This window comes from Cyphomyrmex costatus, unplaced genomic scaffold, assembly GCF_001594065.2.
Source record: "Cyphomyrmex costatus isolate MS0001 unplaced genomic scaffold, Ccosl1.0 scaffold193, whole genome shotgun sequence".
Lineage (NCBI taxonomy): Eukaryota > Metazoa > Arthropoda > Insecta > Hymenoptera > Formicidae > Cyphomyrmex > Cyphomyrmex costatus.
Window position 1 is genome coordinate 4,575,833 of NW_017275965.1, and position 27,997 is coordinate 4,603,829.

Consider the following 27,997-nt stretch of genomic DNA (forward strand, 5'->3'; position numbering starts at 1 on the left):
ACCGGCATGGATGTCAGCGGAATGAGACCCACGTTTGGTGGATATCTGTTCCAAGGTTAGTTTTTGAATCGAAATTGTGCGAATCGAATTGAATCAAAATTAAGTAGCAAAATGATGAACGATAACAGGCATGAAAAATTCTTGTTATTCTTTCACATTTTTATAAATTTTTTTTTTAATCGGATAATATATTTAGTATCTCTAGAAAAATAATAGAGCTTTCCCGAAAATTTATCTAGAAGTCATTTTCCTGAAATTTCCTAACAAGGTTAGAAATTATCGAGAAGGTTAAATACATTTTATCGCATCATTTTAAAATAACAAACATTCGGACTAAATTCGTGGTTTAAATTATTATCTTAAACTCACCTTCATGATCGTTACATATTTAATTTTTAAACTTTTTATTATTGTTATGTATTAGCTCTACAGCATTTCTGGCATTTTCTCAGCATTTTTATTTTTTCTGTTGTCTGAGATGTTTGCTTGTTGTTTTTTTCCCACCGAAATTTATATGTATATATAATTATTCACGAAAATTTTTATTGCTATCTCAAGTTTCACTTTGTTTACTTTCTTTCTTCTTTTTTACATCTTTGAAAATCTTTGATATTAGGTCTCTTCGCGTTGCTTAAATCCCCCAAAATTTTTACAAAAGCAACAAAAATAATATTGATGCACGTGGACAGTCTCATAAGTTTCATCAGTGACTTTTTTTACTTTTTTAAAATCAAAATTCGATTTTTATTATTACAGTTTTCTTTTAAAAAGTCACTGATTTAAAAAAACTGCCCACGTATAATGATTTTAGTTAATTTATTTTAAATAAATCGGTAAATTAGAATTCTCGATCTTTATAATTTTTTCCACAATCTCCGCTACCGATCTAATTTCGACGTCAACAGTTAAACTGATAGATCTTTTCTATAATCCTTTATCGCGCGAATACTCACGATCTTTAGACAGTCAAAGAGCTGCTGCATAGATTAATATTTTTTAAAATAAATTAATTAGGCACTATGGCAAGTTATAATCGTGCTGTTCAAATACAATTCCTAATGATTATAATACATAAATGTTTTAATGGGAATAGTTTCGCGATTTGCATTTCTTAATTGCGATTCTCAGATCTTATCTGGCCGCGTGCGTCTCTGACGGCTTTCGTACGATAATAACGGCGTGCGTAAAAGGGTGCATTTGCGTCGAATTATACTGACGTTAATCGTCGTATTTGAAAATTTCATTACTGCGATTAAATAATTTACGCAACGCCACGTCGATAACAATGCAGCCGCTTAATCGTCACGTTCGCGCACGGTTATTAAGACGATAATTAAATTCAGTCACGATCGCCATTAACACACATTCGATCGATTGCACCGCCGTGTGATTTTGATAAATCAATCCTGTCCAAAGCGAGCGATCCCGTCGTAAATTAAATGGTAACGCGCGTTCGCGCCGCGCCTGGCCGTACATTAAACATTCCCCTTCGCCGCCATTTAATTGATATTCATCTTTAATACGAGCTCGCGCTTCGAAATTGAATAAGACAAATCTACATTTGATATTATCATGCCCCGTATTGGACATGGATATTTATTAGGCGTGACATAATTTTCCCTTAGGCGCATTGTGTGAAACGCATCGCGGTAACACTAACCGCAAATTGTCGAAACGATATATCGTATTCGCTAAGTAGGTAATTAGCGATCGTTAAAAATGATAGGTAATGCACATATCGTGATCATTATGCTTTTATTTGATATCTATTTCTATCAATGTAGATTAATTATATCGGTTTAATTTATCTTTTACATCTTCTTCTAAGAATTGGAAAAAATAAAGAGTAAATTGAGAGAACTGAGATTAAAATTAATTTACATTTTCATAGAAGCAAGTCTGAATCCAAAAATCAATATCCATTATTACTATTCGACAAATAAAAGAAAATATCAGCCGCTTGATTTGAACAAATTATTATTTTAACAAATAACGATGTAACAAATATGTAATAAAATAATTGTTAAAATTTATTACAAAAATATTGTAATTTTCATACAAAGATAAATGTGAATGCATTTTTTTACTTATTTTATTAACAACCTAAAGCATATTGTTATATATATATATATATACCTATAAAGTATCTTTCAAAATACAGCACTCGCAACAGTCATATTTTCAATGAACGTGACTTTTTCCGGGGTCACAGTGGGACGTCCGAGACAGAACTACAGAAGTCTCAAAAGACATCCCGACGCAAGCAGGCCGTTCAGGCCGATGTGACAAAGACAACGATTATCTTTGATATCGGCCGAAGGTTAACTACTGAGAATTCCTCGAAAGAGATCCACGACCGATCCGAGGATTACAACAAGCAGATTCCTCGACAATGAGATTCCGTCGTTACAGACGCGCGCGCGTTCAGACGATTATTATAATTACCCATCTCTCCGCTCTGTGTACACGGATCGTCCGTAATGCGTAAACATAGTAATTACGCGTGCGGCATCGCGCGCGCGTTTACCCGGGATGGCCTGATGATACGGGAGCTAATGTCACGTACGGTAGGGTGGCTAATTCGACTAACGATCCGGCTTTATACTCGTTAGTGCTGGAAACGGCCCGGTGCACGCCTCCTCGCGCGCATAACTTCTTCAATTTTACGGCTGTTAGCCGTGTTTTTGGTATCCTCAGCTGTATGAGAGTGCACGCCGCTCCTGTTATCTGATTTCATGTTTGCGCCCCGGTCCGATTCCGTCGCTAATTTCAAGCTCAATCGCCGCAATTGCGCGACCAGAAGGCCGCTCACGAAACCAAATTTTCTTCCACCGTTTGTTACCTTCGTCGCTCGTTTTTCCGATGAGAGCCATCAGGTGCGATTATTCGCCGATTCGCATTTTCGCAGTTTTTACTGGGAAAAAATTAACACGTCCGCCTATTTGATGTATTTTATTAATATTTATTTGACCGATTCCGTATGTTTTAAAAATTTTCTTTATCTCTTCTCGAAATATAAATTTGTTACCTCTGGAGCAAATAAGTTTCGAGAAGTTGTGAAAACATATAGACCCTTAAAATTTAAGATTGCAATGCAATTGCAATTAATTTTGTTTAAAAAATGTCTAGAAGTATCTATTTTTATATTTCGTAATTAATAATATTTACTGTTTAAACTATAGATATTATTGATTTTTCGTTTTTTCTTTTACAGGACAAGGGCGAATGAATCAACTAGGTGGAGTTTTCATTAATGGGCGACCTCTTCCTAATCACACCCGCCTGAGAATCGTAGAAATGGCCGCTGCGGGAGTCCGTCCTTGCGTGATTTCCAGACAGCTTCGAGTCTCCCACGGCTGCGTATCGAAGATTTTGAATCGATATCAGGAAACTGGATCCATTCGCCCGGGCGTGATTGGCGGCAGTAAACCACGGGTAGCCACGCCGGAAGTCGAGTCTAGGATCGAAGAATTGAAGAGGGACAATCCAGGAATATTTTCCTGGGAGATTAGAGATAAACTTATGAAGGTAAGCGGAAAAATTCACACATTCTATAAATTATTCAAATAACCTCGGAAGAGAATAATCATAGTAAGAAGAGCTCCGTTTACAAAAGTCCTTCGGAGAAATTAAATCTTAAATAAATCAAGAAGAGGTGCTGTATAATAAAAAAAAAGAAAAGAAGAATGAGAAAAATACACGAAGCTACGATTGTATGAATACGAAGGCAAAATAGTGATTTCAAGCTGCTGCTTTATTATTCCGGTCACGCGGACATTTTTCCGTTCGCGGGAACCCCGCGAGCCATCGTTCGACCCCTTCGATCGAACGTGGTGGACGTTTTCTGCGCGCTTACTAGTGTCTCTATCTCTCTCGGGGATCATGCTCAATGGGGCTTTTTAATCTTGTGCACGAGGCAAGAGCGGCGGGGTACGTGAGCAGCCCGAGGCGACTCGCGTGTCCTTTAATACTTTACTGACCGCCGTCTACACCCACGCCTCATTGGCGTAACACCTCCGTGTCTGGATTTTCGAGTATGCAAATGTGCTTTTCCGTAGATAATCTCTTCCGCGTTGCACCGTTCAATCCCGATGTACCATCCGATGATTTTCCGATAGAAACAAAAAAAAAAGAAGAAAGAAGAAAAAGGAAAAAGAAAGAAACGCTTCGTTCGTATAATGCATGAAGAAGATATTACCGTGAAAAGTGAAAGATTAATTACGTATACGCGACGTCAACGCTGAATTTGAGGACATATTTAATTATGAGTTGCTATCGACGTAGGCGTTAGTAAATTACGGAATGTAAGCAGAATACAAATATATAAAAAACACCGAAAGAATTTCTCATCGGCAAAAATTATATTATATAATATGTAAGGAAGAGAATTATCGCTTTTCTCTGATCTAAATTTATTTTCCTACAATTTTTTTGAAGTAAAAATACTTAACATCATGAAAACAAGATGAAATCAAAAGATGATGTCACCAACAACTATCAGGAAATTAAATTGATTATTTAATCCGGCGGTTTCGTTGGCCGAGCGACGTGAATCCCGATTCACCCCCGGGCTCGTCCTGCTTTTATTTGCGATCGTGTCGATCGCCCGGCGCGGTAGCACTCCTCTCTCGGAGCAACAAAAGTCAGGTATCGGATCTCAGGGAGGCCCCGAATATCTCTACGTGTCTCCGCGATAAGATCGGCGGCGGTTCTCAAACCGAAACCGTGCGAAATTCCGATAGGACGGGATATTTTGTCCCTCCCTTCGATGCTGAAACACCTCCCTTGCCGAGGGCGATCTGCTCGATAGAGAGATAAATCTTGCTCGAAAGAAGTATCATGTGCATCGACCGCAAGAGCGACAATAAGGAGAAAATGTATCAATCTGCGGGGGACGTGCGTGTAAAAATACACGCGCGAGAGAGAGAGAGAGAGAGAGAGAGAGAGAGAGAGAGAGAGAGAGATATTGTGGAAGAACCAGTCAGAAAGAGAATGAGAGTGAAAGCGAGAACGCGAAAGAAAGCAAAGCATGAGCAAAATGAGAGTAATAATGTGTGTGAGAGAGAGAGAGAGAGAGGGACAGAACAACGAGAAGAATATGAAAGGAGACAGGAGAGAGAAACTAGGGGGTTATATGAGGGCGAGAGAGCAAGAAAAGAGGGCTCTTGAGAGCGAGAAAAAGTGAATGAGCGAGCGAGAGAGAGAGAGAGAGAGGGAGAAGAGGGAGAGGTCGCCGAAAAACACCGTTCGAAGAAGGAGAGCAGATATGGACGGGCGGACTACGAAGGGCGAGACGACGAGAGGACGACAAGAGAGCCGTCGTCGTAGAGAGGAGGAACGAGAAACGGTTTCGAGAACACGTACGCCGCTGCAGTCGTGGAGGCAGGCCGGTCGTGGCCGGCATTAATACGGCATTTAATGTTGGAAGGGGGCGTTCCTGGGGCCCCGAGGCCCGCAGGGCGCCTCTCTCTCCTCGTCGCTCCTGTAGTCCGGCTGCTTTGCCGGGCCTACGTTTATCTCTCTCTCTTTCCTGTCATCGCCCGGGACTCGACGCCTCAGCCACCACTGGCAGAAGGATCGTTATTGTTTCTGAGATCGGCAGATAGCGATCGACACCGACGACCCCCTTTTCCTTTTTTTTTTTTCCGTCTTCTCTTCTTCCCTCTTGTGTCTCATTCTCCTTCTTCCGCTCTCTCAAATCGCCGCTCTCGTTCATTCTTCCACCCGCTCTTCCCCCTTTTAAATCTTCGGCAAAGGCAAAAGGCAGTTCTTTCACCTTGGCTCGCGGGATAATGCTCACTCGATCTTACCACGCGCTTTCTTTATTTATCTCGTTCTCTTTAGCGAATCGCCCGTTCGGCACGCACTGATCGATCGCCGCCGCCGTCTCTCGATCGCGCCGCTGATAACGCCGATCGGTATCGGCGCGTGCGTACGTGAGCAGATTTTCGCGGCTCTGCGGCGGGACGATGCTGGGTAGGTGTGGCGACGAAGTTTTCTTGATACCCGATATGGAATCACGAGATATGAAGAAATCTTGGAAACACTATACGAGCTTATGAGCTACACTGCGTCCAATATCTCATGTAATCTCAGTTAAATGGACTTGATCTGAATAATTTCGATCTTCATCGTGATGTTAAAGTTATACATGAACTTATTTTTTCACAAAAGGAACAAATCGACTTTCGAAGCATTGTTAATTTCAAAAAATAGCAAATTTTCCTGTTCGTTTAATAAAATACAAGGTGACACACACATGAAATGTCAAACCATTTATCCAATTTTCAGGATTTAGTAATCAATTTTATACCATATAATTTAATTAAAAATTAATGTATTATATGTATATAAATTAAATAGTACAATATTTTATGCGGCCACTTTGCATATTTTTTTTTTCTTAAATTGAGCATTTTGATATGATTTTTCTAAATGCTTTTTAAAACTATATCGTGTATATTTTTTTTGGGACAAAAGTACTTACATAAAAAAAATGTATTACAGACATTGGATACTTTGTACTTAATCGTTACTATTCTTTTGTGTGGTACGAAGTGGCTATCCTATGGATAGTTCACTTCGTGGACATCTATTAGCAACCGCACATTGGAATCGTTAAAACTACAATTGCTATGACAAAGATGATGGCTCAACAAAGTTCCCGTTTGTGATGTTATGAGTCTTTTGTTTCTCGTAACGGTCATTTGTAAGTACACTACTGCAAGTGCAACGCCAAAACTACTGCAATTGAAGAAAAGAGTTATTCCGCTTCTCACACAGACGGAAATAACGGAATTCGCAACTGATTGTTTGCTGAATCACGAATTCTTCTCCGTATTCTGAGATGAGATAATTAAAAACTAGCTAACAATCGCGATTCATCAAGCCTCAGAATGCTCAAGACGACAAATGTCTCGTTGCAAGTAATTTAAATAGCAATTCTAAATCTAAGCAGTAGTCCTACTTACATTTTATGATTCATTTATTTCACGTCGCACGTGTAATTAAATCGCAATCACAGTAAGTCATTTAAGGCAAATCGCTTAAAATAAATGCCACGAAATGATTTTAAGAGAGCTTACTCATCGCAAATAAAATCAAATGATTATATATTAAACGTTAAATTAATTTTATTTCTTTTTATTTCAATCAAATTAATTTTATTTATTTCGCGTAAAATTTGCGATGATGAATTTATATATGTTTCCTCGAATGACCAACTTATCGAAGATAAGTTGATCTCTGGATCATCATTATGATCGTTTGAATCCTACCTATGCCAACGATGCAACGAAACCACGTTGCTTCGCTACGAAAAGGTCGCTTTCGTTTTCCACAATTACCTGTGCATTTCGTCGCCGAGCAACCTAGATCCCGCGGGCCGTATTTTGCCGTGGTGCACACGCGTGTAACGGTGCCAGGATATACAATATATAATAATGTTGAGTCTCTCTTGGCGCGGTGCAAATATGTATGCCGACACGAAAATAATCGCACCAAATTGTAGTGCAGTAGCCTGCAGTTGCAAATGCCACACGCGGGTCGACGGTGCCACGTAACTCTATACGATCGATCGATCCGCCGATCTCTAGCCGGCGAACGCTGAATCGAGACGGAAACGTGCAAAGCTTTGCGTAAGCCTAGCAATCTTTGCTCGCGAAATCGCGGAACGTTTTTACGCGGAAATTACTCGAATTAATGCGAAAACAAAAGACGAAGGGAATAGAACCGTCTTATCATTATCATAATGATAGTATCGCAGTTTATCTTTCGAAAATGATATATTCTGTATGATGAGAAATCTTTACAAAAATTGTTGGTTCCGTTGAATAACTCCAATCGTGGAGTAGTTCAATTTGACTTCTAATTCTATTTCTATAGAAAACCATTAAAATGAATTTTGTGTTACACTGATTGTAAATTACAAGTGAAAACTTTAGTAGGCATTATATACATTACTTATAAGATAAATAACTGTTTTAATCTAATTTTAGTTTTAATTGTATATTTAGTACTATTTTTTTTTTGTTAATTTAGGTTTTTAGGCAGCATTTTTGCTGATTATTTTATCTTACAACACATATCTTTAAGAAACGTTCTAAAGACGTTCAGAGAATGTCTCATATCTTAAAAATATCCCTTAAAAACGCAATGTATTGCGTGGGACCGTTTATCTTTCTTCTTATTTTACGTTCTGCTGTATATTTTCTTTTCTATATCTATATAGTATTGCAACAATAAATGTATTATTATTATTATTATGTTGAATTATGTCTGGTTTGTCATTTTAATAAGCAGTTTGGTTTGCATGCAGGAAGGTTTCTCGGATCCACCAAGTGTCAGTTCAATTAGCAGACTTCTTCGGGGTGGACGACCAGGAGATGACCCAAAAAAGGATTACACTATCAATGGCATATTAGGCGGCGGTAAGAGCTTTTTGATTTGATACTTTTTCTCTCTTTGTCTCTCTTTACTAACATAAGTTTTATTTAAAAAAAATTCTATGTGCGCATTATGATCAGTACAATTTTTCAATAAATTCCGAACGATCGACGTCAATTCTCTTCCAATCCGAGTATCTCTTCGCTCGATCATTATCTGCTCGCCGCTCGCGAAAAGCAAAACGAACACGTAACAGTACGAAAGCGACGTAAAGTTCCCATCGGACAGTCGAAGGGTTAATTACCCTTTTAGGCTGTCAGCAGCGAGAAAGAAGTCCGCGCGCAGCGGGCCCAATAGCAAAGGCCGTGCCGGCGCGATACCGTACGAGAAATATGGAACGCAGAAGGAAGATAAGATAGAAAAAAAAAAAAAGAAAGAATGGAGAGACGCACGATCCATCGTCTTGAGGGGCATCAAGAGCTTTTAACCTCCGCCGGTCCCTGTGGACCCAGTTTGACGTACGCGAGCGTATATATATCGGGGCCTTAAGCGCCTCGCTCGCCCTCGCTGTTAGGAACCAAGTTATAGTAGTCCGAGCGAGCTGGCGAACCGGCGGGATTTAATCTCCGGTGGGCGTCAGCAGGATTAGCCAAGTTGCCCACACGTCCGACAAACGGATTACAGAAGTGTCAATATCTTACCGGACGCGAGATATTATCCTACGTCTCTCGTCTCGTCTCGTCTCTTTTACCGTCTTCCTCCTTCCGAGATTTCCGTGAAGTGGTTTCGCTCCGATACTTGGTCATTCGGAAAGGTATACCTTTCAAAAGTAACATTTCCACGACGCTTCTGAACGAGGAATCGTGCAACTTTTCCAATTCTTATTTGATGAATTTTTAGCAGATTTTATTATCGCTATTATGAAGAATCTTTCAATGTATTTCCTTATTCTTTAAAAGTTAATTATTAGTTAATTTATAGTTTGTACAATAAAAAAAAAGCAAATGTATATTTCTAATGTAAAATTCATGAAATAATAATTTTCCTGTGACACTTTTTTTTACTATTTAATAATAAAAAAAACTAGTAGATAATTGAGAAGCTTATTTTATTCTACATTTATCAGTTTATGTTACACGAGTTATGGAGAATTACTAACTGTTTGTAAAGTATTACATCTCTTTATTGTCATAATTAAATTTAAAAAATGATGATTATTTCTATTAAACTTATTAGATCGCATAATTCTAAAATACTCGCTATTGAGCCTTCTCGATCCAGAGGTCCATTTCGTTTTGACGGAATTCTCGATGCGCCTAAGCCGCGGGCGCGCACGATCAACCTAGATATTCCAAACGCGAGGCGGGAATCTGTTTTCGTGATTGATACAGGTAGACACGGTGGAATTAGCGGTACAGGTGTCCCAAAGTCTTAAGAAGTCAAGCCGGCGAGGATGCTGCCGGAGTCGAGAAAAGATCCTTCGATCGCGGACCGTCGAGAATGCGAGGAAAGAGTCGAGAGCCAAGAGGCAAGAGTGGGCCTCAAGACCCAGGGGCTCCGCGAGGGTCCCGCGGAGATCAAACGGACCGCCTGCCACACGTCGACAGCGGTGCTCATCCGCGGCTCCCTGCCGTTCCTACGACGATTCTTTAATCAATCTAGTCGAACAAATTGGTCTTGCGAAGTGCGCGCGTATCGTTTCACGTAATATTTCGCGCAAGTAATCTTTTGACACGACATTTGCATCTCAGACATGGCATTGAAGTCGAGACTGAAGCGTATAGTGATGGACGGGCGGTAAAAATATCGGCGCGGTCATAAATAACCAGAAGCACTCGATGAATTTCAAAAAATAATAATTAACGTCTTAAACCAGGGCGCGAATTTCGTCAATAAGAAGGCGCCTTTGAGGAAACGCTAACCGCGCGTCGAGCAAACCGAGGAAACCATCAATTACAGATGCGTATCATTTTCGGCACGGATAATTATGCACTCGTGATAAGCAACTGCCGCACGCGCTTCATAATTTTTTCTTAAAATTACAACGATAGAAATCTCGTTCGCTCGCCTGCTTACCCTCGTCCTTGCCACGCCGGACGTGGTGCAAAAATGAATAATTATTTAACGAGCGGGTACGCATTCGATCTCATTCACGCCGCCGTTTATTCATCATTAACCGCTTTCGCGGTCAGTGTAATTGATTAACGCCGATCGGCCGAATTAAAGCGCCGGCGATGCACTTTATCCGCGCCGCAATTCACCTGTGCAAATTTCGAGATAAAAGACGCGGTCCGTCTTTCACACGCCGTAAAAATAAATAAACCCCGAAACAAACGCGGCTTTACGACTTCCTGCCATCAATATAAAACGAGAAGTATTTAAGTCACTATTAAAATATCGCAGTACCGTTATAAAGCGGATACTTTGCACGGAAATTCATTAATTAAAAAAAGTTTACAATTGATCTATATAGTAGAAATAAGGCGATTGAGATTTTTATGTGCACAACCATTGTTAACGAATTGTCGAAATGTTATCTTACATAAATAAAAAAATTCTGCTAAAGTACCTAAAAATTTTAATTCAATACAGAATCGCAAATAATTTTATTTTAAATCAAACTCTATCCTGATAACTACAAATTTTTAGCGTTACAATGAATTTTAGAATACAACCTACGTAGAATGCTCAAGCTGTTTGCTAGAATGTCAAAACTTTTATTGCTCATTACGTTTGAGTATTCTGCATAATAATTCTGATAGTCTAACAAAATTATTTTCCAGATCTATATCTTGTTAAATCTCTGGATACGTCACCAAAATCGTTTCGTATTCATCTAAACTTAACGAAAATACAGCATACACATTAATCAAGTTGATGTGAATCATCGTACAACATTAATTACAACTTTGATGAAAAGCTAAAGTCCATGGCATATACAAAAACGTAAAACAATTAATTGAACAAAAGCAATAAGCAAATCGATCATAGTAGAAAACACAAGATTATTGCCGTACGGTTGTCCATTGTGAATTGGCCAATTTGCTTATTACTTACGTCTTTCTGTGTATCTGGCTTAACGTGAGCCTTTCAATTTAGCCCATTTTCCAGATAAGGGTGAATTACTATCACTCTCAGCGCTGCCGTGCAGTTGAATAACTTACGGGTGAGTCTGCGCGCGGAATAGGGAGCAAGGGGGCAATATCGTGATAGGGAGCACCTCTGGATGGATATACTCGTAGTATGGCGGAGGTGTCGGTCAGGGTATAGGTGTCGGCAGGCAAGCAGGAATGACACGTAGCCTGTGGCTTTCTTATTCCTTCTTATTCCGTTCCTTTGGCCTCGGCCGCCGACGAGGGATTAGCCTAATGGGTCCTGCCCACCCCCCTGCACCATCCCTCCCCTCTGCCCCCTCGTGCTGCACACACGTGTATAATATGTATATATGCGTCCTGATCCCTCTTCGTGCCACTTCTCTCTCTCTCTCTCCCTCTCTCTCGCTTTCTTTCTTTCTTGGATCTCGTCTCTCGAACGCAAGATCGAACCGGGCAGAATATCCGCGCGATGAACAACGCCGCTAAGTGATTCACAATCAGGTTTATTGATTGTATCGACGATCGACGATCGACGATCGCTCTCATCGGAAATGCGCCGCCGACGCTCACGGGATACTGTTTTTAATGTTTAAGCACACCTCGGCGCACCGCGCCGGGATCCTTTTCTTACGCGCTGCCGACTCGCTCTCGCATGATTCGCAATCAAATTTGCAGATTACATCGCTACGGCTCGACGTTCACATTGTTCGGCCGTCGCGAGTTGCTTCAACGTGCTATTATCAAGCGGCGCGCGAAGAGTCAATAAGATCTCTCGAAGTCGCGATAATATCGAAATGGAGTCCTTAGTACGCTAAAAACGGTGATTTGCATGTTATATTGGTATTACTTCGCTTTACCATGTCGGCATGGAATTGATCATCTTGACGATCAAAAAATTAATTTATTGCCCTCCTCGTACAATAGCATAAAAGAGTTCAACTACGTTGAAAACATTTATGTGTCTCTTGCGATAGAGTTTAAATTCCATGGCGCGTTATTTTATCGAGGGAGAGCGCTTTAATTACCCGCGATATTATATCGGTCTGTCAAAAAAAAAAAAGAGATTTTTGCGAAGAAACGAGATTAACCACACATCCCCTCTAATTTATTCACAACTTCCTTGCTTTATCAACGTCGCGTATCAGGCGTGATACTTTGTCGCTCCACGGTTTGTAATCCTTATCTCCGAGGAGTCGCAAAACATCGCAGTTCGAGAGTCGACACATCGACGCGATGAGGAATGCGAAAGGAGTCGGTGAGCGATTACACGGGCGAGAGAAAAAGGACGCAAGGACGCAAGGGAGCTGAGGGCCGGACGTCGGGGCTGATATCAAAGCGTGTATCTAATGCGCCGCACGAATCGGGCCGCAGGCCGCAGAATCCGTGGACGCGATCCTTGTCACGCGAGCGTATAATCCTCCGAGAGCGATGTACATACCCGTATCATACGACGTGTGTCTTTACGGACGCAGCTTTACCCTCGGATTGAATTAAGAAGGAGTCTGGGGTTTATGCGGGATAATCCTCTCGGATTGATTGCTAATTACTTATTCTTACATTTTGTATCCGACTTATCGCGACATCTTTTTTCGAGGAAATCTGCGGGTGAGAGAGAATCCGGGTATTACATAATTTTACAATTTAAAAAATATGAAATAATTTCTTTTCAATTTTGCTATATGTAAAGTATAACATTGATAATTATACTGAAGTATCTAAAAGTATAGAGCTATAGATACATAGATCTGCGAAAATAATTTTGTTGGATATCAAAATAATTATGTAGAACTTAAACTGATTACTAGAATGTCAAAACTTTCTACATATCATTACTCATCATGTTTAAGGTTGCTAAGTAAATGTTTTGAAGATCCAACGAAATTATTTTCAGATCTGTTTCTGGCAAAATTCTTGAATACTTCAGCAAAATTCTTTTTATCGCCAAAAATGGTTCAAAGTAGAGCTGAAAAATTCATTATAGTTCATCATTAACTATTGTATCAATTTTAATTAAAAACAATTTCATATTAAAGAATTAACGCACTAATTGTATTAGACTCATGTAACTCTTCCATTAACGTTTTGAATTTTATATATATGTAAAAGAATCTAAATTTCTAAATTTATTTTTCTTTAAAATATGTTTTATACACGAAGCAATTGCATTATTTCTTTATACATATTTATTAATTATTTTTTCATAAGTGACTTTGTCTTGAACTTCTGCAAAGAAAAATTTTTAAGTATCGAAGAAGTTTAGTTAATCAGCTTTCCTTAATCATTTAAGACATGACTGTAACGAAGTATGAAGAGTAGATACAAACTTAACGACTACATTGTCACTTTAATTTCCTGCATCGCCTCCATCCTTTTTTCTGAGCCATCCTTCGTTTCCAGAGCTACTTCGACCCGCAACTCGTCGTAGTCTTCTCTTTCATTAAGCCGCGATTTAATCGGGCGCACTTTAAGAGTCGAGGCTCGCGCGCATGTTATGGAAAAATGCTAATTATACAGCAACATCGCTCGAGGACGATCAATCGATCGTCCTATAAAGGCACTTTGTACTCGGATATTTTTGCGAACATATACTTGCGGCGTAAATTCACAATTCACAGGAAAATATTTTTAATGTGAAACTATTTATCACAAAAATGATAATAGAGTAAAATTTTACAATTACGTGATAAAAGAGGAGATTGTTGTGCCTAGGAACATATATACTTTGGGACATACTAATTATTTTTTAACGAAAAGCAGTAATTGTAAGTAACTGATTGCAAACTGATTGTAAGTAACTAACAAAGTAAATTACTTATTATTATTGAAAAAAATAATTAGTGTATCCTAAAGTACATGTCTTTAAATATCACCAATTTCCTTTAGTATTTATTAGATCAATTTTTGAACATGGCCGGAGACACTACCGCGTCTTCTGATTACAAGGATCGTCTAAAAAATAAAGAACATTTGACTATAAAAAGATTAAAAAATTTGTTTTATTAAAATTTTAACACACACACATATTGAAATTTATTTTTTAAAACAATCACCTTAAAAATTAAGATTCTTGTATTCTGTTTAAAAGACCAGTCAGTTTAAAAGATCACTCCCGCGTCAGAGAACTCTGCCGCCTGAGCGTTCAACCAGTCTATAGATCTATTCTTTGTAGTTGAACTATTGTTCACTCGTTGTACTTCAAATGGAATAGGCATATATTTGAAGTCTGGCGAAAGCGAAATAGAAAGTTTTAGTGCAGCGACAAAGAACAAGCCTTATGACGGCTTCCTTCAGTGCTGCATCGCAAAGCGTTAACCACTAAGAAACTACTTCAAATAGGAGAACAAATGATAGCGCTAAGTCAGGATTGTAAGGAATCTTCTCCATGATAATGCCTGCATGTCCTCACGCTGCCAGGAAGACAAAGGAGATGCTTGATGAGTTTCGTTGGAATGGTTTTGAATATTCGTCTTACAGCCCTGATTTAGCATATACTGTCATTTATTCCCCTACATCAAGCAGTTTCTTGGTGGGCAACGCTTTGCAAGTGATGCTGCACTGAAAAAAGTCGCCATGGACTGCCTAGACACTCAGGTGGTAGAGTTCTACGACACGAGAGTAAATGGTCTGAAACTGGTCTCAGGTACGACAGGTGCCTCAATTTTCAGGATGATTATGAAGTAAGATAAGATGTAAGAAATTGACTAAGGTGTAGGCATATATGTACATATATACAGTAGTTATATATTTATTTATAATAATATATGTATATTATCTATATTAAGAAACTTGTATATAATTTTTTAAATAAATTGTTCTTAAAATTTTTTGTAGCCAATTTTTTACTTTCTAAACGATTCTAAATAAAAAATAACAAGTGTTTTCAAGTAAAAAAGCAAAATCTTTTATAATGTTATTTTTCAAATCTTCGAAGACAGAAATTCAATAACGAGAAAACTAAAGAATATTGTCACATATTTTCGAAGAATTTACTCAGCGACAATTTATATAAATCTATTGTCGATATCGAAACAATAAAAGGTCGACACTTTTGTATTTTTTGAAAAAGGCCACTAACAATGCGGTTTCGAAATAATGAGCACGGTAGCTCGTTTCATCCCGAGAGGCATAGTTAATTACCTCATAATTTTAGTGGTCAGGTCAATAGATAGGTCGAAACTGACCACGACGCTGTCAACGTTCACTTGAGGCCTGTGTTATGAACGTACAGAAATGCTGCTCAAGTTGATCCCTATTAAAATGCAGCTAATAAAAAAAAAATGTCGAGAACTCTCACTCGTGATCACCGGGATCGATGCTTAGGACATCTTCTATGAATTCTTTATTCCAGAGACTTGTGAAGGGGATGGGGACGAATACATAATAATTCTCAGAGTCATAATCGAGTGGCGATTGTTTGTGGAGAAAGGAACGGGACTCTGGCAAATAAAAGAAAACTCTGCACCGTCATCACAACTGCCCTTACACGGACCACCAACGACGCCGACGAGAGATGCGGTGTCTCGGAGAGTAGTACCCAACGCGGCCTAATTGTAGCGGCCCGTCGTTATACCAGCGAAAACTGTCATCGAGATTGGTCTCGTACCGGACTACCGGTCGCATCCCTCTTCTTCCCTTACGCGCTCACACGCTCACGGCGCGTATACACGGGCGTTGACAGGAAGACAGACCGTGGCTCACGGATGTCAACCGCTTCGCAGGCTCATTGTTGGCGTTTTGAGGACATTTGTTACCATTTAGGGGGACCTCACACACGCATCTCGGGGACCCCCATGAGCGACGGGAGTGCAGGGAAGGTGGTGCCGGGGCTAGATTTATAACCTACGGAGGTGCGGCACCTTTTCCGCCATTCACCGGCCGATTCGACACGCGGAAAGCAAAAGGGAGGCGCAGGAAAGCAGCGGCGATCTACATGCGACAACGGATGCTGCTTGTAGCTCGAATAACCGTTGCCGTGATCCTCGGAGAGACTCCACCTCTCTTTAGAAGAACGTCAAGCCCACCAAATATGTGCATTATATTTTTGAATGTCTTGGTGTAAATGTCCCACTATAGATGCTCGATTTCAGATCCCTTCTATCTCGATCGTTGTGCACTGGCAGGGGAAATATCATTCATACATGATCGATAGCGATTAAAAAAAGCAAACTTACCATGCTAGCACCACGCTCTGGAATGACTTAAATCTTCACTACTTTCTGACGAATGTCTCGCTGAAAACAAACTGACAGTAACTTTAATACTTAAGACTTTCTCGGATCGCGGTTTACTTACTAGTTATCTCCGTGTCTTGATAATTATTAAAGATTTTTCATGAACGTTGCAGTTTATTTGATCGTAGGATAAGAAGCAACCTTTGGCATTTAACGATGTATCAAAACACGGAAATAACCCGCAAACCGCATAACTTCCTTAACCGTAACATTATAACGTTATAATTTTCTACTCTACAGTATAACTGTTCTAACATGTGTTCTTTAACACTATAACTGTATAAACATAATATGACACATACTTTTGAGGCTTCCACGGGTATTTTCTTCAATGAAGTTACGTGGGGTTTACGGATTATCTAACATCGTTAAATGCCAAGTAATTCAAGCTGTTTCTCACCTTGATGAAGTGAACTGCAATGTTCATGAAACATTGGCATTTAATCAATACATACCTACTAATACACGGAGATAACAATAAAGAACTGCACAGCTTCTTTGAAACTTATAAGTATGTGTTACATTATATATTTATATTATCGAGTGGAAAATTATAATATTGATATTGCAAGACATAAACTCTCTCTAAAACTCTTACAGTCGGGCTGTGTAGCTTTGAGGCGAGACGGTTGCTTACTAATATGGACGACTCGGTTCAAGTTGGAGCGCCTGACATTTTTTCTCAGCCTAGTTCTTACAGCTTCAAAAGTAATTCTCAACTAATTTCCCCCAATTTACTTGGTTTTTACATGGGAACATCAAGCGTTGAGCGTCCAACATCGTGAACATGCGCGGTGATATATGTATCAGCTTATGCTGTTGAAGTAAGTTAGAAAATTGCAAATAATGAACACAATAGGTTTACATATCAATTCAGAAATTACAGTGAATTCGATTACTCGCTGCACTACACGGGATCAGTGCACATTAAAGGTTGTGCAGTGACGTAGTATAAACTATGACTACTTTGACAATAAAACAAAACACTTTATTAATAACGCTTTGTTAAATAACGTGACAAAGTCATTTTTTTAGACATTTAATTGTATAAAATGTTGATATACTTTTACATTAATATACTTTGCCAATTTTATGATACCAGATTGTGTAGTACTAATCTAGTATAATGTGAGTGACCAAACTCGCTATATTTTATTATATAATGTAATTAATTAGCTCTTACGATTAGTATGATAAAATATTTTATCATTTATTGTTATATTGTGTTAATCTTGAACACACTTATGACGTACAATTGTTTTCTCTTCTACATACGACATACAGACTCCGCAAGTAAATATATTTGATATGATTTGTATATAACAGTAACGTATATTAAAATATAAACTTTCTTAACTTACCATGTTTGTTAATATCGTTAGCGTCAAGAAGCTGGAATTCGAAGATTCAGAATCATGGCGCAACAGGTTTCTGCGCATCAGACTCTCGTTGCACGTAATGGTATCCCCCATGAAAAAGTCTGATTTTTCAAGAAGTCATTTCTTCTTCAATACTTCTTGAAAAGTCAAGTTTCTTCACCAAAGAAAGTTAGTTGAATCCCATTTCTGAAAAAATATCAAGCGCTCCATTATCGATGCTGGGTGATGGAACGCTTGATTTTTAATATAACTTGAATCGAGACTCGAGTCCATCTTAACAAGCAACCGTCTTGCCGCGCGAAATCACACAGCTCGACCATATGAGCTTTGGTTTATATCTTACAATATAATATTAGTTTATGTTTAGCGGGGCTTTACTGTCTAACAATATGCAACATTCCAAAAGCAAACGCCTTATTGTGAACCTTCGCCGTTAACAATAACGGCGTGAGTCATTTCGCTGTATTTACGGTAATCTCGCTTCGCGATCAACGTGTTAATCGTACAAAATGACTTCGCGTACACTACGGCACGGCATACGAATGTACGTGCGATCGACGAGGCGACAGGACGCGCGTGTACGCGCGTGTACACGCGTGTACGAGCGCAACGCACACGCAGCGGGGATGCTGACCGGCACATTTCTGGATGACGTTGCTACGAATGAGATATTTGCTCTCGACACCGCGGGACCGCCCCCCTCTCCCCATAATTGATTACACGCGTCTTTTCACGCGATCTATTCACGGCCCGATCGGCCGCTTTTCATCCTCGTGAGGCCGATATTGATTGTGCCTATCAACGAAGCCAACCAACGATGGCCCCGAGGCGCGCGCGCTTATCGACAGGATCACCTGGAAGTGAAGCTAGTAACTCACCCACCGATGCACAACGCTTGTCGACAGCTCCCGCCGGGTCTTACATCATCGCTGAATAAGAACGACAACGAAATGTAAAAATAAAATCACCTTCGCTTTTCGAAAACAAAATTTAATAGCATATAGCAGATTCTCATGTAAAGAAGCACTCAGAGGGAGCGACGTGAGAAGAGAGAGAGAGAGAGAGAGAGAGAGAGAAACGCGACGCGAGGGCGGTAGACGCTCCCTCGGATAGGTCAAGCTCGGGTGGTGAGCACGAAGCGGGACTTAGACACGGACTTTTGCAAACTTAATTACACACCCGGCATAATTGACATTTCCAGGCGCCGACGCGCTAACAGGACGACTGCGTGCGCGATAAAACAATGGCGTGGGCCGGGGCGATAATCTATAAAGCGTTTCATCGAGTGCCCGCCTCCCTGTCCCGGCGCGCGGAGAGCGCATTCGTTCTCTCATTACAAGTCCGACATATGGGCACCTAAATGATCGCACGCATATACACACACGCGCGCATAATACTCGATCTTTCTGCCTCCCGCTCGCGCTCTCGGGCAGCTACCTTTTTTTCTCCTTTCTTCCGGCCGGTAAGAGCGGGACGAGGAAAACCGGAGGGGGATCCCGAAGATCGAAGAGAGACGGGTAGAGCCCTCTGAGAGGACCGCCGATGTCAGAGGCCGCGCGAAGGAATGCTGACTCGCCGAACACCGCCGACCTGCCTCTCGAACGTCCCCACGGCGCGAGGAGCACACCTGGCCACGCTCTGTGCCACCCCCGTCTCGCCGATGCCGCGGGAAAAGAAGCCGACCCGGCCGAACGAGCCAATAATGATAATTGATAATTAGTTGCACTGATATCTTCGCTGAATAGATGCTCTACAACAAAACGATTGCCGCTTAAGCGAGAATGGAAGATGCACTGAAGTGCTTAAATATAGAAGTCAAACTGATACATCTTCCACTTCTTAGATTTTAGCAATTTTATAGGTTTTAAAATACTAATAGTAAAATGCAAACAAAATCGAAGATCTAATTTAATTTGTAGGGAATATTCAGTTTGATTGTGTTGCAAATCTGAAAAGAATCGGCGCGCAGTCATATATTTGGAATAAATTTGTTTAAAATACATGTAGAGATGTATTGTCTTGACATCTTTTAATTTTATAGGCTCTTATCTTACTGAATTATAATGTAATCATACAGCAGTTCTATTTCTAATCTGAGTATTATTTAGTAATTATACTTTCCTAGATTTTAGTAATCTTAATTAATGTTCTGTAGGAATGTGAATATTTGTGCGATCGTAATCAAACATATCAAGACAAGGTCATTAATTATTATTAATCAGACGCCAAAATCTGCATGTGTGATATAGTTATTGATATCAGATCTGTAGGACTCATCTATGTATATTGTAATATTACTAATATTGTACAATATTAAGTGAAAACTGATGAAAAAATGTTCAACATAAATAAGGCTATTTGGTCAAAGCGTGTTTAAAAATATCTTTTGCGTGAATTTTACAATTTCCAATTCAAGCAAATTGCACGCTGATTATTTGCCGGTCTTGAAACATACTCCTAGACCAGTATTCATAGTCAGTTATTCTTATATTTAAAATCGTCTAAGTATAGCCTTAACATGTTATAAGCCAATTACAGAACCGTATTTGCATCTTCAGACATTACTTTAGACGGTCTTAAAATAAAAACAAACTATGAATACAGGCTTTATACTGAAGCTGAAGTACGTAATATCACAAATTAAATTGACATGCAATTTAATATTACTGATGCTAAAGAATATCTTTAAAACACTGTAGAGAATTTTTCACGAAAAATATCACTTTTAGTCGAGATTCGAATCTTAATCTTCATTCCGTTCGTACCAATTAATTTAACCAAGACATATGGTGTATTTAATATATATTAATCAATGACCTTCTTGTCTCAACATGTTCGATTACGATCGCTCAAATATTCACATTCCTGGTAAGAGTTTGTCACTTAGGATTATTAAAATCTAAAAAGTAAAATTACTAAACAATACTAAATGTAGAAATAGGATCGCTCATATGATTATATCATAACTTAACTTGAAGAAACTAAAATGATATAATTCGTAGAAAAAAAAGAGTAAATATTAATATGTTTAATATAAATATAAAAACGTTAATAATTATTTTGATGGTATAAGAAAATAATGTTCAGATCTATATCGATTCTAGTTAGTAATTATTTATTATAAAGATATGATCTTTTGAAGAAATTATTGTGTGCGTGTCAAAAATTCGCCAAAGATTTTATGAAAATCTTAAGAATTTCTGAAATACCTAATTATGTAAAGTAATTTGTTCGTGCTTCGATTTCCCTATCCTCAACATCTTTTGCGATACACACGCGCGATTCACTCTCTCACCTTCGTCGCTTGAAAGGAGTACGAGGCCAAGATTCTCGGTGCATTTTAATCGCGCAGTGCGCATCTTTTGGAAAGACGAGATAAAGGTGGTTACGTGATGAAGTGACCTTTTTCCGGCGACCGTCAAACGGCGGTGGATCTTTCGACGGGGGATCCTCTTTGGCGGCATCTTTGGCGGCTCGTCCACGTTCCTCGGTATGACAAACGGAAGAATGGGAGAATAGCTCGGAGACAAGTTGCATCTACAGACAGTAAAGGTGGCGGAACCCAGGTTTAAATTCCTGTCACCGGCCTCATCGTCGCAACAGGTAGCGGGAGAAGGGAGACGATGGTGAACGTCGAAAGATGTTCATCGTTTTTTGTTTGTAACGCACCTGAAGACGCGTGATGACTGCCAAGTGCGCGGTAGTGAGCTCACAATCAGTACTTCTCCTGCACCACTTATCTCATCGACACCGAAAGTCAAGCCTGTTTGTACTAAAATACGGTTTTAAAAAGCGGGCTGTTTCGTGTTGAAAATTACGATCAGCGCTCTGATATTTAGAATGGCAATGGCTACATACAGCAGGAAAAATAACAATTGTAATAAGATTCTTTAATAAGTAATGATTGATTTATACATTTAGATCCAGTGAGGAAGTGAAAGTAAGAACTAATTATTAAATTAAAAGCATTAAGAAGAGCAGCGATTACAAAACAAGCAATAATGGATATTACGAAATAAGAGATTTTTTTAAATAATTAATTTATTCTCTATAATATAAAATAATAAAAACATATTAAAAATCTTATAACGTTTGCAAAGCTTCCTTCCTGCTGAACGCAGCATTCTTCTGTATAAAATCGACCACATGTACTGCAGAGATGAGAAACAAATTTAGAAACCATATTAAAATCATCATCGGACGAATTCCAACGAGAAAGTTATTTCTGTTAATCAATGCTGTCGTGCGAAATCTCGATGGATGCCTAATATATCGTACCTTTTGCCGAAAGCCCCTAGGCGTTATTTAAGTTTGACTAGATGCCGGCGCATCCGCCTTCATGTGCGTAGAGGCCACGTTACGTTTTGACAAATGTAACGCTGCACAATAAATAGAATGGACTCAGGCTCAAAGGACGGCCGCTGGGTTTTCTTGTACACTCGAAAGCCGCAATCCCGCCGCCGTTAGTTTCATTCCCTCGTCGAGCGAGGTGAAAACCGCAAGGAAAGAGAGCATCCTCCATTGTCCGCCGGCAAGATTCGAGGCAGGTTCTACTGTACGCGAGGAAAATAGCAGGTCCTTCGAGAAGACATCCGTCGATTCTGCTTCGCGCGAATCACCTTCCCACAAACGCCACGTAAGACTATATACCGTCCCTCGATCTATAGTGACGACACAACTCTCGTTAAGTAGATAAGTGAGGTGCTCGGAATACTTCAAATAAATTTTATTTTTATATACATAGTTATATTTTTTAATAGCATGTATAATATAAAATTAAATTTGCATTATTTTTATTTGCATGAAACAGAGGAATGTAAAAATAAATACTTTAATTTTCTAGAATTGGAAAGAGAAATAAGTTGAACTTTGGTTAAGAGTTAACCGTGAATTGTGAAACTGGGCCTAAGGCTTTCGTCAACTTTATTTAATATAGGAGAATAATTATATTAATCTAATTTTAATATCGTTTTATTTTCATAAAACTATGATAAGATCAAGTACATCAAGAGTACGTTTTGTTTCGTTATCAAAAATCCCAAAGGACGTTAAATTTGTAGTTAAATTGATGTATCCGCTCTATATAATTATACAGATTAATGATTCCTTTAAGTAATATATGTAATTGTGTCAAAATCTTTAGAATTCTAGTTATTACATAACTCTTAAGCTTTACGTCAAAATCATACATATCGTACTATGAACCAATCTTCTCTTTCTTGTTTGAATCCCGGATATTTGAAGGAAAAGACCTCAGGCGATCTCAATTGAACGTGAACTCGTAAAACGTGGATCGTGAACGAAAAATCGGCCTGAACGGTCGGCCGGTCGGCGTAAGAAACAGAATTACTGTCGTCGCCGTTTAATTCCGCATCGCGGAATCGGCGATAGCGCGCTGGTGTAGGTCGGCAAATAAAAGAGCGAGCTAATCCTCGTTTGTTGTCAGGGTGGATTGTTGGACGTCACAACAAGCCACTCGTTGCTCATCGTCGACCGTATGCCCCCGCGTGCGTTCGATCGAGCGATAAAATTGTGCACGAGATTAAATGTTATTTCGAAATAGATGGAACGGAGACGAATACGGCAGGGAAAGCACAACGTCCGATCGCGGACAATAGTTCGCGGGAACGCTCGATTGAGTGACAATGGGACGATTGTGGAGATCAATAGGAGAGGGAATCGACTTAGGAGTAAATATTTGGCAAAGGTAGCCCGGTCAGTTTCCATCGACGGTTTCACGTGTTTATGTATACGTGTTTTCTTTTTCTCTCGTTTACTAGAAAAATGAACGCACGAGCTCCCGGTTCTCTCAGCCAAATAGTTATCAATGGTCACGAAGGTAAAAGCGTATCGCATAGAAATGTTTGCGGAACAAAGTGCTGAATGCGAGGATATTACAAGGTTCTCAGAATCTTCGAGAGGAGGATTTAATTCTAAGTATCGAATGGTTGAGCAACGTTGAAACGAAGACGTTATTGTCCTCGAAAAGACTGGACCTTTTATGGGAAATAAGTTTCAAGAAGTGAAGATTGATTTGATAAGTGGCCGTGCATTTAAATGGTGAAAAGTGTACACCAATTTTGAGAAAAATAAGAATTTTTAAGAAGAGATTATCAATTTCTTTAGGCTAATAAAATGTGTATGATTGGAAAGAACAATTTTGCCAAAATATCTATAAATTTAGACAGACCTGAAAATAATGTTATTAATCCACCAAAATTATTGTACAAGAAACTTAAGCATGATAAACAATACTGTAAAAAACTTTGATATTATAACCAGCTTAAGTGTTCTAAATTAATTATTTTGGTGGTCTAACAAAAAATTATTTTCAGATGGATTAATTCTTATAGCTAAATTTTCAGATTCTTCAGCAAACATTTTTTCCGTGTAGGTATACTAAAAAAATATATACTTAAAAATTTCTGCTTCTATTATCTCAGTCTAGAAAAACTCTCGTGGAAAAAAGAAGGAAGAATTTATTGATAGGATGCACAATTGCAAAAAGTTTTTTTTTTTAAACAGGAGATTATTATATCATCAGTATTTCAAGGAGCAACCGAGTCCGCTGAAAAAAGTGGTTGATCATAAAACATATCAAAACTATGAAAACGAGACAAGATGGCGGTGAACATGGTGGTAACCATTGCTTGCTTTTTACGACCACTTTATGGATGCTTTAATGACTACGGTATATGTAGTGTACATGCGAACGTATGCAGAACGCATAATGTTACTTCATGCAAGCAGATAGATTGGAAAAGCTTTAAACCGGAACGTCAGAATTCTTGTTATATTTACATAAAATTAACGAAATTAGACTTTTCGATTCATTCCAATCTTAATATTCAACTTAATTAGCTAAAATATCAAATATGTATGAAATAAAATACATTTCTATAAATTTTTATTAATAATCTTAAAATAAAAATAAAAATATTTTTATCAATAAAATTATTCGGTATACGATGAATTATGAGAAAAAAATATGACATACTAGGACTTTTTTCAAATATTAGGTGAAACGTGTGGAATTTAATTAGGTATAGGAAACAATTAAGCGGTAAAAATAAAAAAATAGAATGACGATGTATTGGAATTTTTTCCTAAAATATTAGGTGAAATGTATGGAATTCAATCATAGGAAACAATTAAGCCGTAGGAAATACGATGACTGTGCGGAATAGCCGTCGTCGGATACGCATATTATACAAATGATGATCATCGTCTCATCAATATCCCATTCAGAGAAAGAGGCGAGTTCATCGACGATGCAACGGCCGGTTGAGTGACAGAGCGTCTTTCTCGACGATTTATCGATTAGTAGTGACGGCCGTTTTAACACCAATTAATAATCACTGTGAATTTTAAAAGATCGTCATCGTTTCGACGTTGCGAAAGTTTTCCTGGTATACGCTCGTAATTTGTGAATCATTCGTAAAAGGCGTTTGCATGTGTTCGGCAATTCGTATTTTTCGAATGAAAATGTTGGTAATATAAGAAAACTAGGATTTTGTTTTATTTTAAGAACAATGAAATATCGATTTGATACTAAAAACCTTTGTATAATAACAATAACTCGCATTTAAAACAGACACATGCATGTGTGGAACATGCAGTAATACGATGCGTAAATGTACGTATATCCACGAAAACTGTTTGCTGTCTAATGTTACTGGAAACAAGCAAATAGCAACGGGTAGATATTGTCTCTATTGAATAAAACTATTATTAGAGAACTTTTGGAAACTTATGGAAACAGGCAATAGAAACACAAATGCTGCTCAACAGGCGATAGAAACACTAATTTTCTTTAATAATGGATACGCATCTGTAGGAACATATGATGCATTTTTTTTCTACTGGATTGTTTGCGTTTTAGTAAATTATTAGAAATTCTTCGTTCTCTCTGTGTAGTATAATTCTAATAATTTACTAAAACGCAAGAAATTCAGCTGCAGAAAATATGCATCGTGTACCATATAGGCTTTATATATTTTGAATGTGATTCGTAAACGATAACACGTTATAATAACGTTTATTAATAACGGTAGAATTTAGACAAGATTAATTGCATTCAAGAAATTGTAATAGCATAATCTCGGAGTTTCGATAATTAATAAAAGAGATTTCTCGATATAAGTCATTCGGAATAATATGTCAATCTGAATTTCTAGAATGTCTTAAATACTTTTCTCTGAATTTCTTGAATATGACAATTTGATCGTCACTTTTACGGCCCAGGTCGCTGCGGTGACGACTCTGACACGGAAAGCGAGCCGGGTATTCAATTGAAGCGAAAGCAACGCAGAAGCAGAACGACGTTTACCGGTGAGCAGCTCGAACAGCTGGAAGCTGCGTTCCAACGAGCTCAATATCCAGATGTTTACTCCAGAGAGGAATTAGCACAGAGAACTGGACTGACGGAGGCGAGGATTCAGGTGAGTGTCGCGTGACGTTGGTAGCAGACGTTAACGTAAAATGTATCACATCATTCATGACAATTCGAACAGAATTTCTGATTATTCGGTCTCAATCGTTTTTTTCTTTTTATCAATCATTGTTAGAAACGATTTAAAAGTATGCCTTAAATTAAGATCAAATTATTTTCGATCAAATTATTTTACTAACAAAAAGATTCTGTAAGATATTTGTGTAACGCATTACAATTCAACGATAACAATTGTAACGGTTACAATTCAAATATAAAGAAGCAAAGAACAGAAGTAGAAATTCGAGGAAGCAATAAAAGCCAGGATATTGCTCGTGCTGTTAATGCCTTTATCACGATTACCTGCAAATCGATTTCATCGAAAAGATGAAACCGCCAAGTGTCATGCGCACCGTTTCAGGTGTGGTTCAGTAATCGCAGGGCGCGACTCCGCAAACACAACGGTAACATACAGCACCCTGTGACGAACCTGCAGTTGACGACTTGCCAATATGCAGCTAACCACGAGCTCGTACAGATACAGCAGGTACCGAGCGGAATATCGCAAGTACCCCCTACGTTGCATCACAGCCCGACGCTGCAGCAGACGTCTAGTAGCGTTCACCAAGTCTCCGGCAGCACCACTGCCGCCCCAATGGCGAGCACGATGACTCAGGTACCCACTACGATGGGCAGCGCCCTTCAGGGGCACGCAGTCACCATTTCCGGTCATATCGGTTCGCTTCCAGCACACGCAGCCTCCGTGCAACTCGCGCAGGTATCAGCAATGCAACCACCCGCCGCGCACGGTACGCCGTCGCTTTCGCACAACGCCGGTGAGTACTTCATAAGATCTCGCGAGTCACTGAGTTTTCTTGGAAGAAGAGTCGAGAAACTGTGCAGCATACTAGGTCTGCGTTCTATTTAATGTTCACAACGTTCTTGGAATCATTTCAGCTTTATTGTTTATCAAATATTAAACGAACACTCTAAAATACCTTTATGTTTCGAATTTTTCTTTTAAATCCTCGTAATGTACCATAATCTCTGATGTATTAATAAATACGGAACTGCTTTCGAATTTAAAATTACATTAAAGTGTCAAGGTATAATGCATAAATTTCTTTTTTGAATTGAAATCTTACTCACGTCTGAAATTCTGTCAAAGTGTTAACGTATATTAAAGTCTACTTTGTCTTTGACTTTTAGGTAACACTGATTGGTCCAGAACACAGCTTGGCTGGGGACAGTTCAATCATTTTCAGAGCAGCGATTACGGCAGTCATCAGCATGGGAGTTTGCAGACTACTCAGTCTTCGAGTACCTCGAATACGGCAGGACCAACGTCAGAGTGGTACGACCAAGGCTATGATTACGCTCAGCACACTCACAATCAGCTTAATTATCACCGTAGTATGAGTGGAATATTTTAACCAATCAGTTAATCTCTATTATACGAGAGATTATATATGTACA

The 27,997-nt window shown here is 38.9% G+C and overlaps 1 protein-coding gene across 1 annotated transcript; it reads left to right on the forward strand.

Annotated features, from left to right (window-relative positions):
- The first annotated feature begins 6 nt into the window (after positions 1-6).
- On the forward strand, positions 7-27,954 carry LOC108772800 (protein gooseberry-neuro). The gene is made up of 6 exons (XM_018538422.1): positions 7-55; positions 3,215-3,528; positions 8,318-8,429; positions 26,335-26,531; positions 26,943-27,357; positions 27,731-27,954. The coding sequence occupies exons 1-6, from the start codon at positions 7-9 to the stop codon at positions 27,952-27,954; spliced, it is 1,311 nt and encodes a 436-aa protein (XP_018393924.1).
- Positions 27,955-27,997: the final 43 nt, after the last annotated feature.

What these genes read in the sequence shown, in the direction of transcription:
- LOC108772800 (XM_018538422.1), top strand. Translation starts at nt 7, where the DNA reads ATGGATGTCAGCGGAATGAGACCCACGTTTGGTGGATATCTGTTCCAA. An exon ending in TGGTGGATATCTGTTCCAAG is followed by an intron (nt 56 to 3,214) that starts GTTAGTTTTTGA and finishes TTTCTTTTACAG; the next exon opens with GACAAGGGCGAATGAATCAA. An exon ending in CAATGGCATATTAGGCGGCG is followed by an intron (nt 8,430 to 26,334) that starts GTAAGAGCTTTT and finishes TTTACGGCCCAG; the next exon opens with GTCGCTGCGGTGACGACTCT.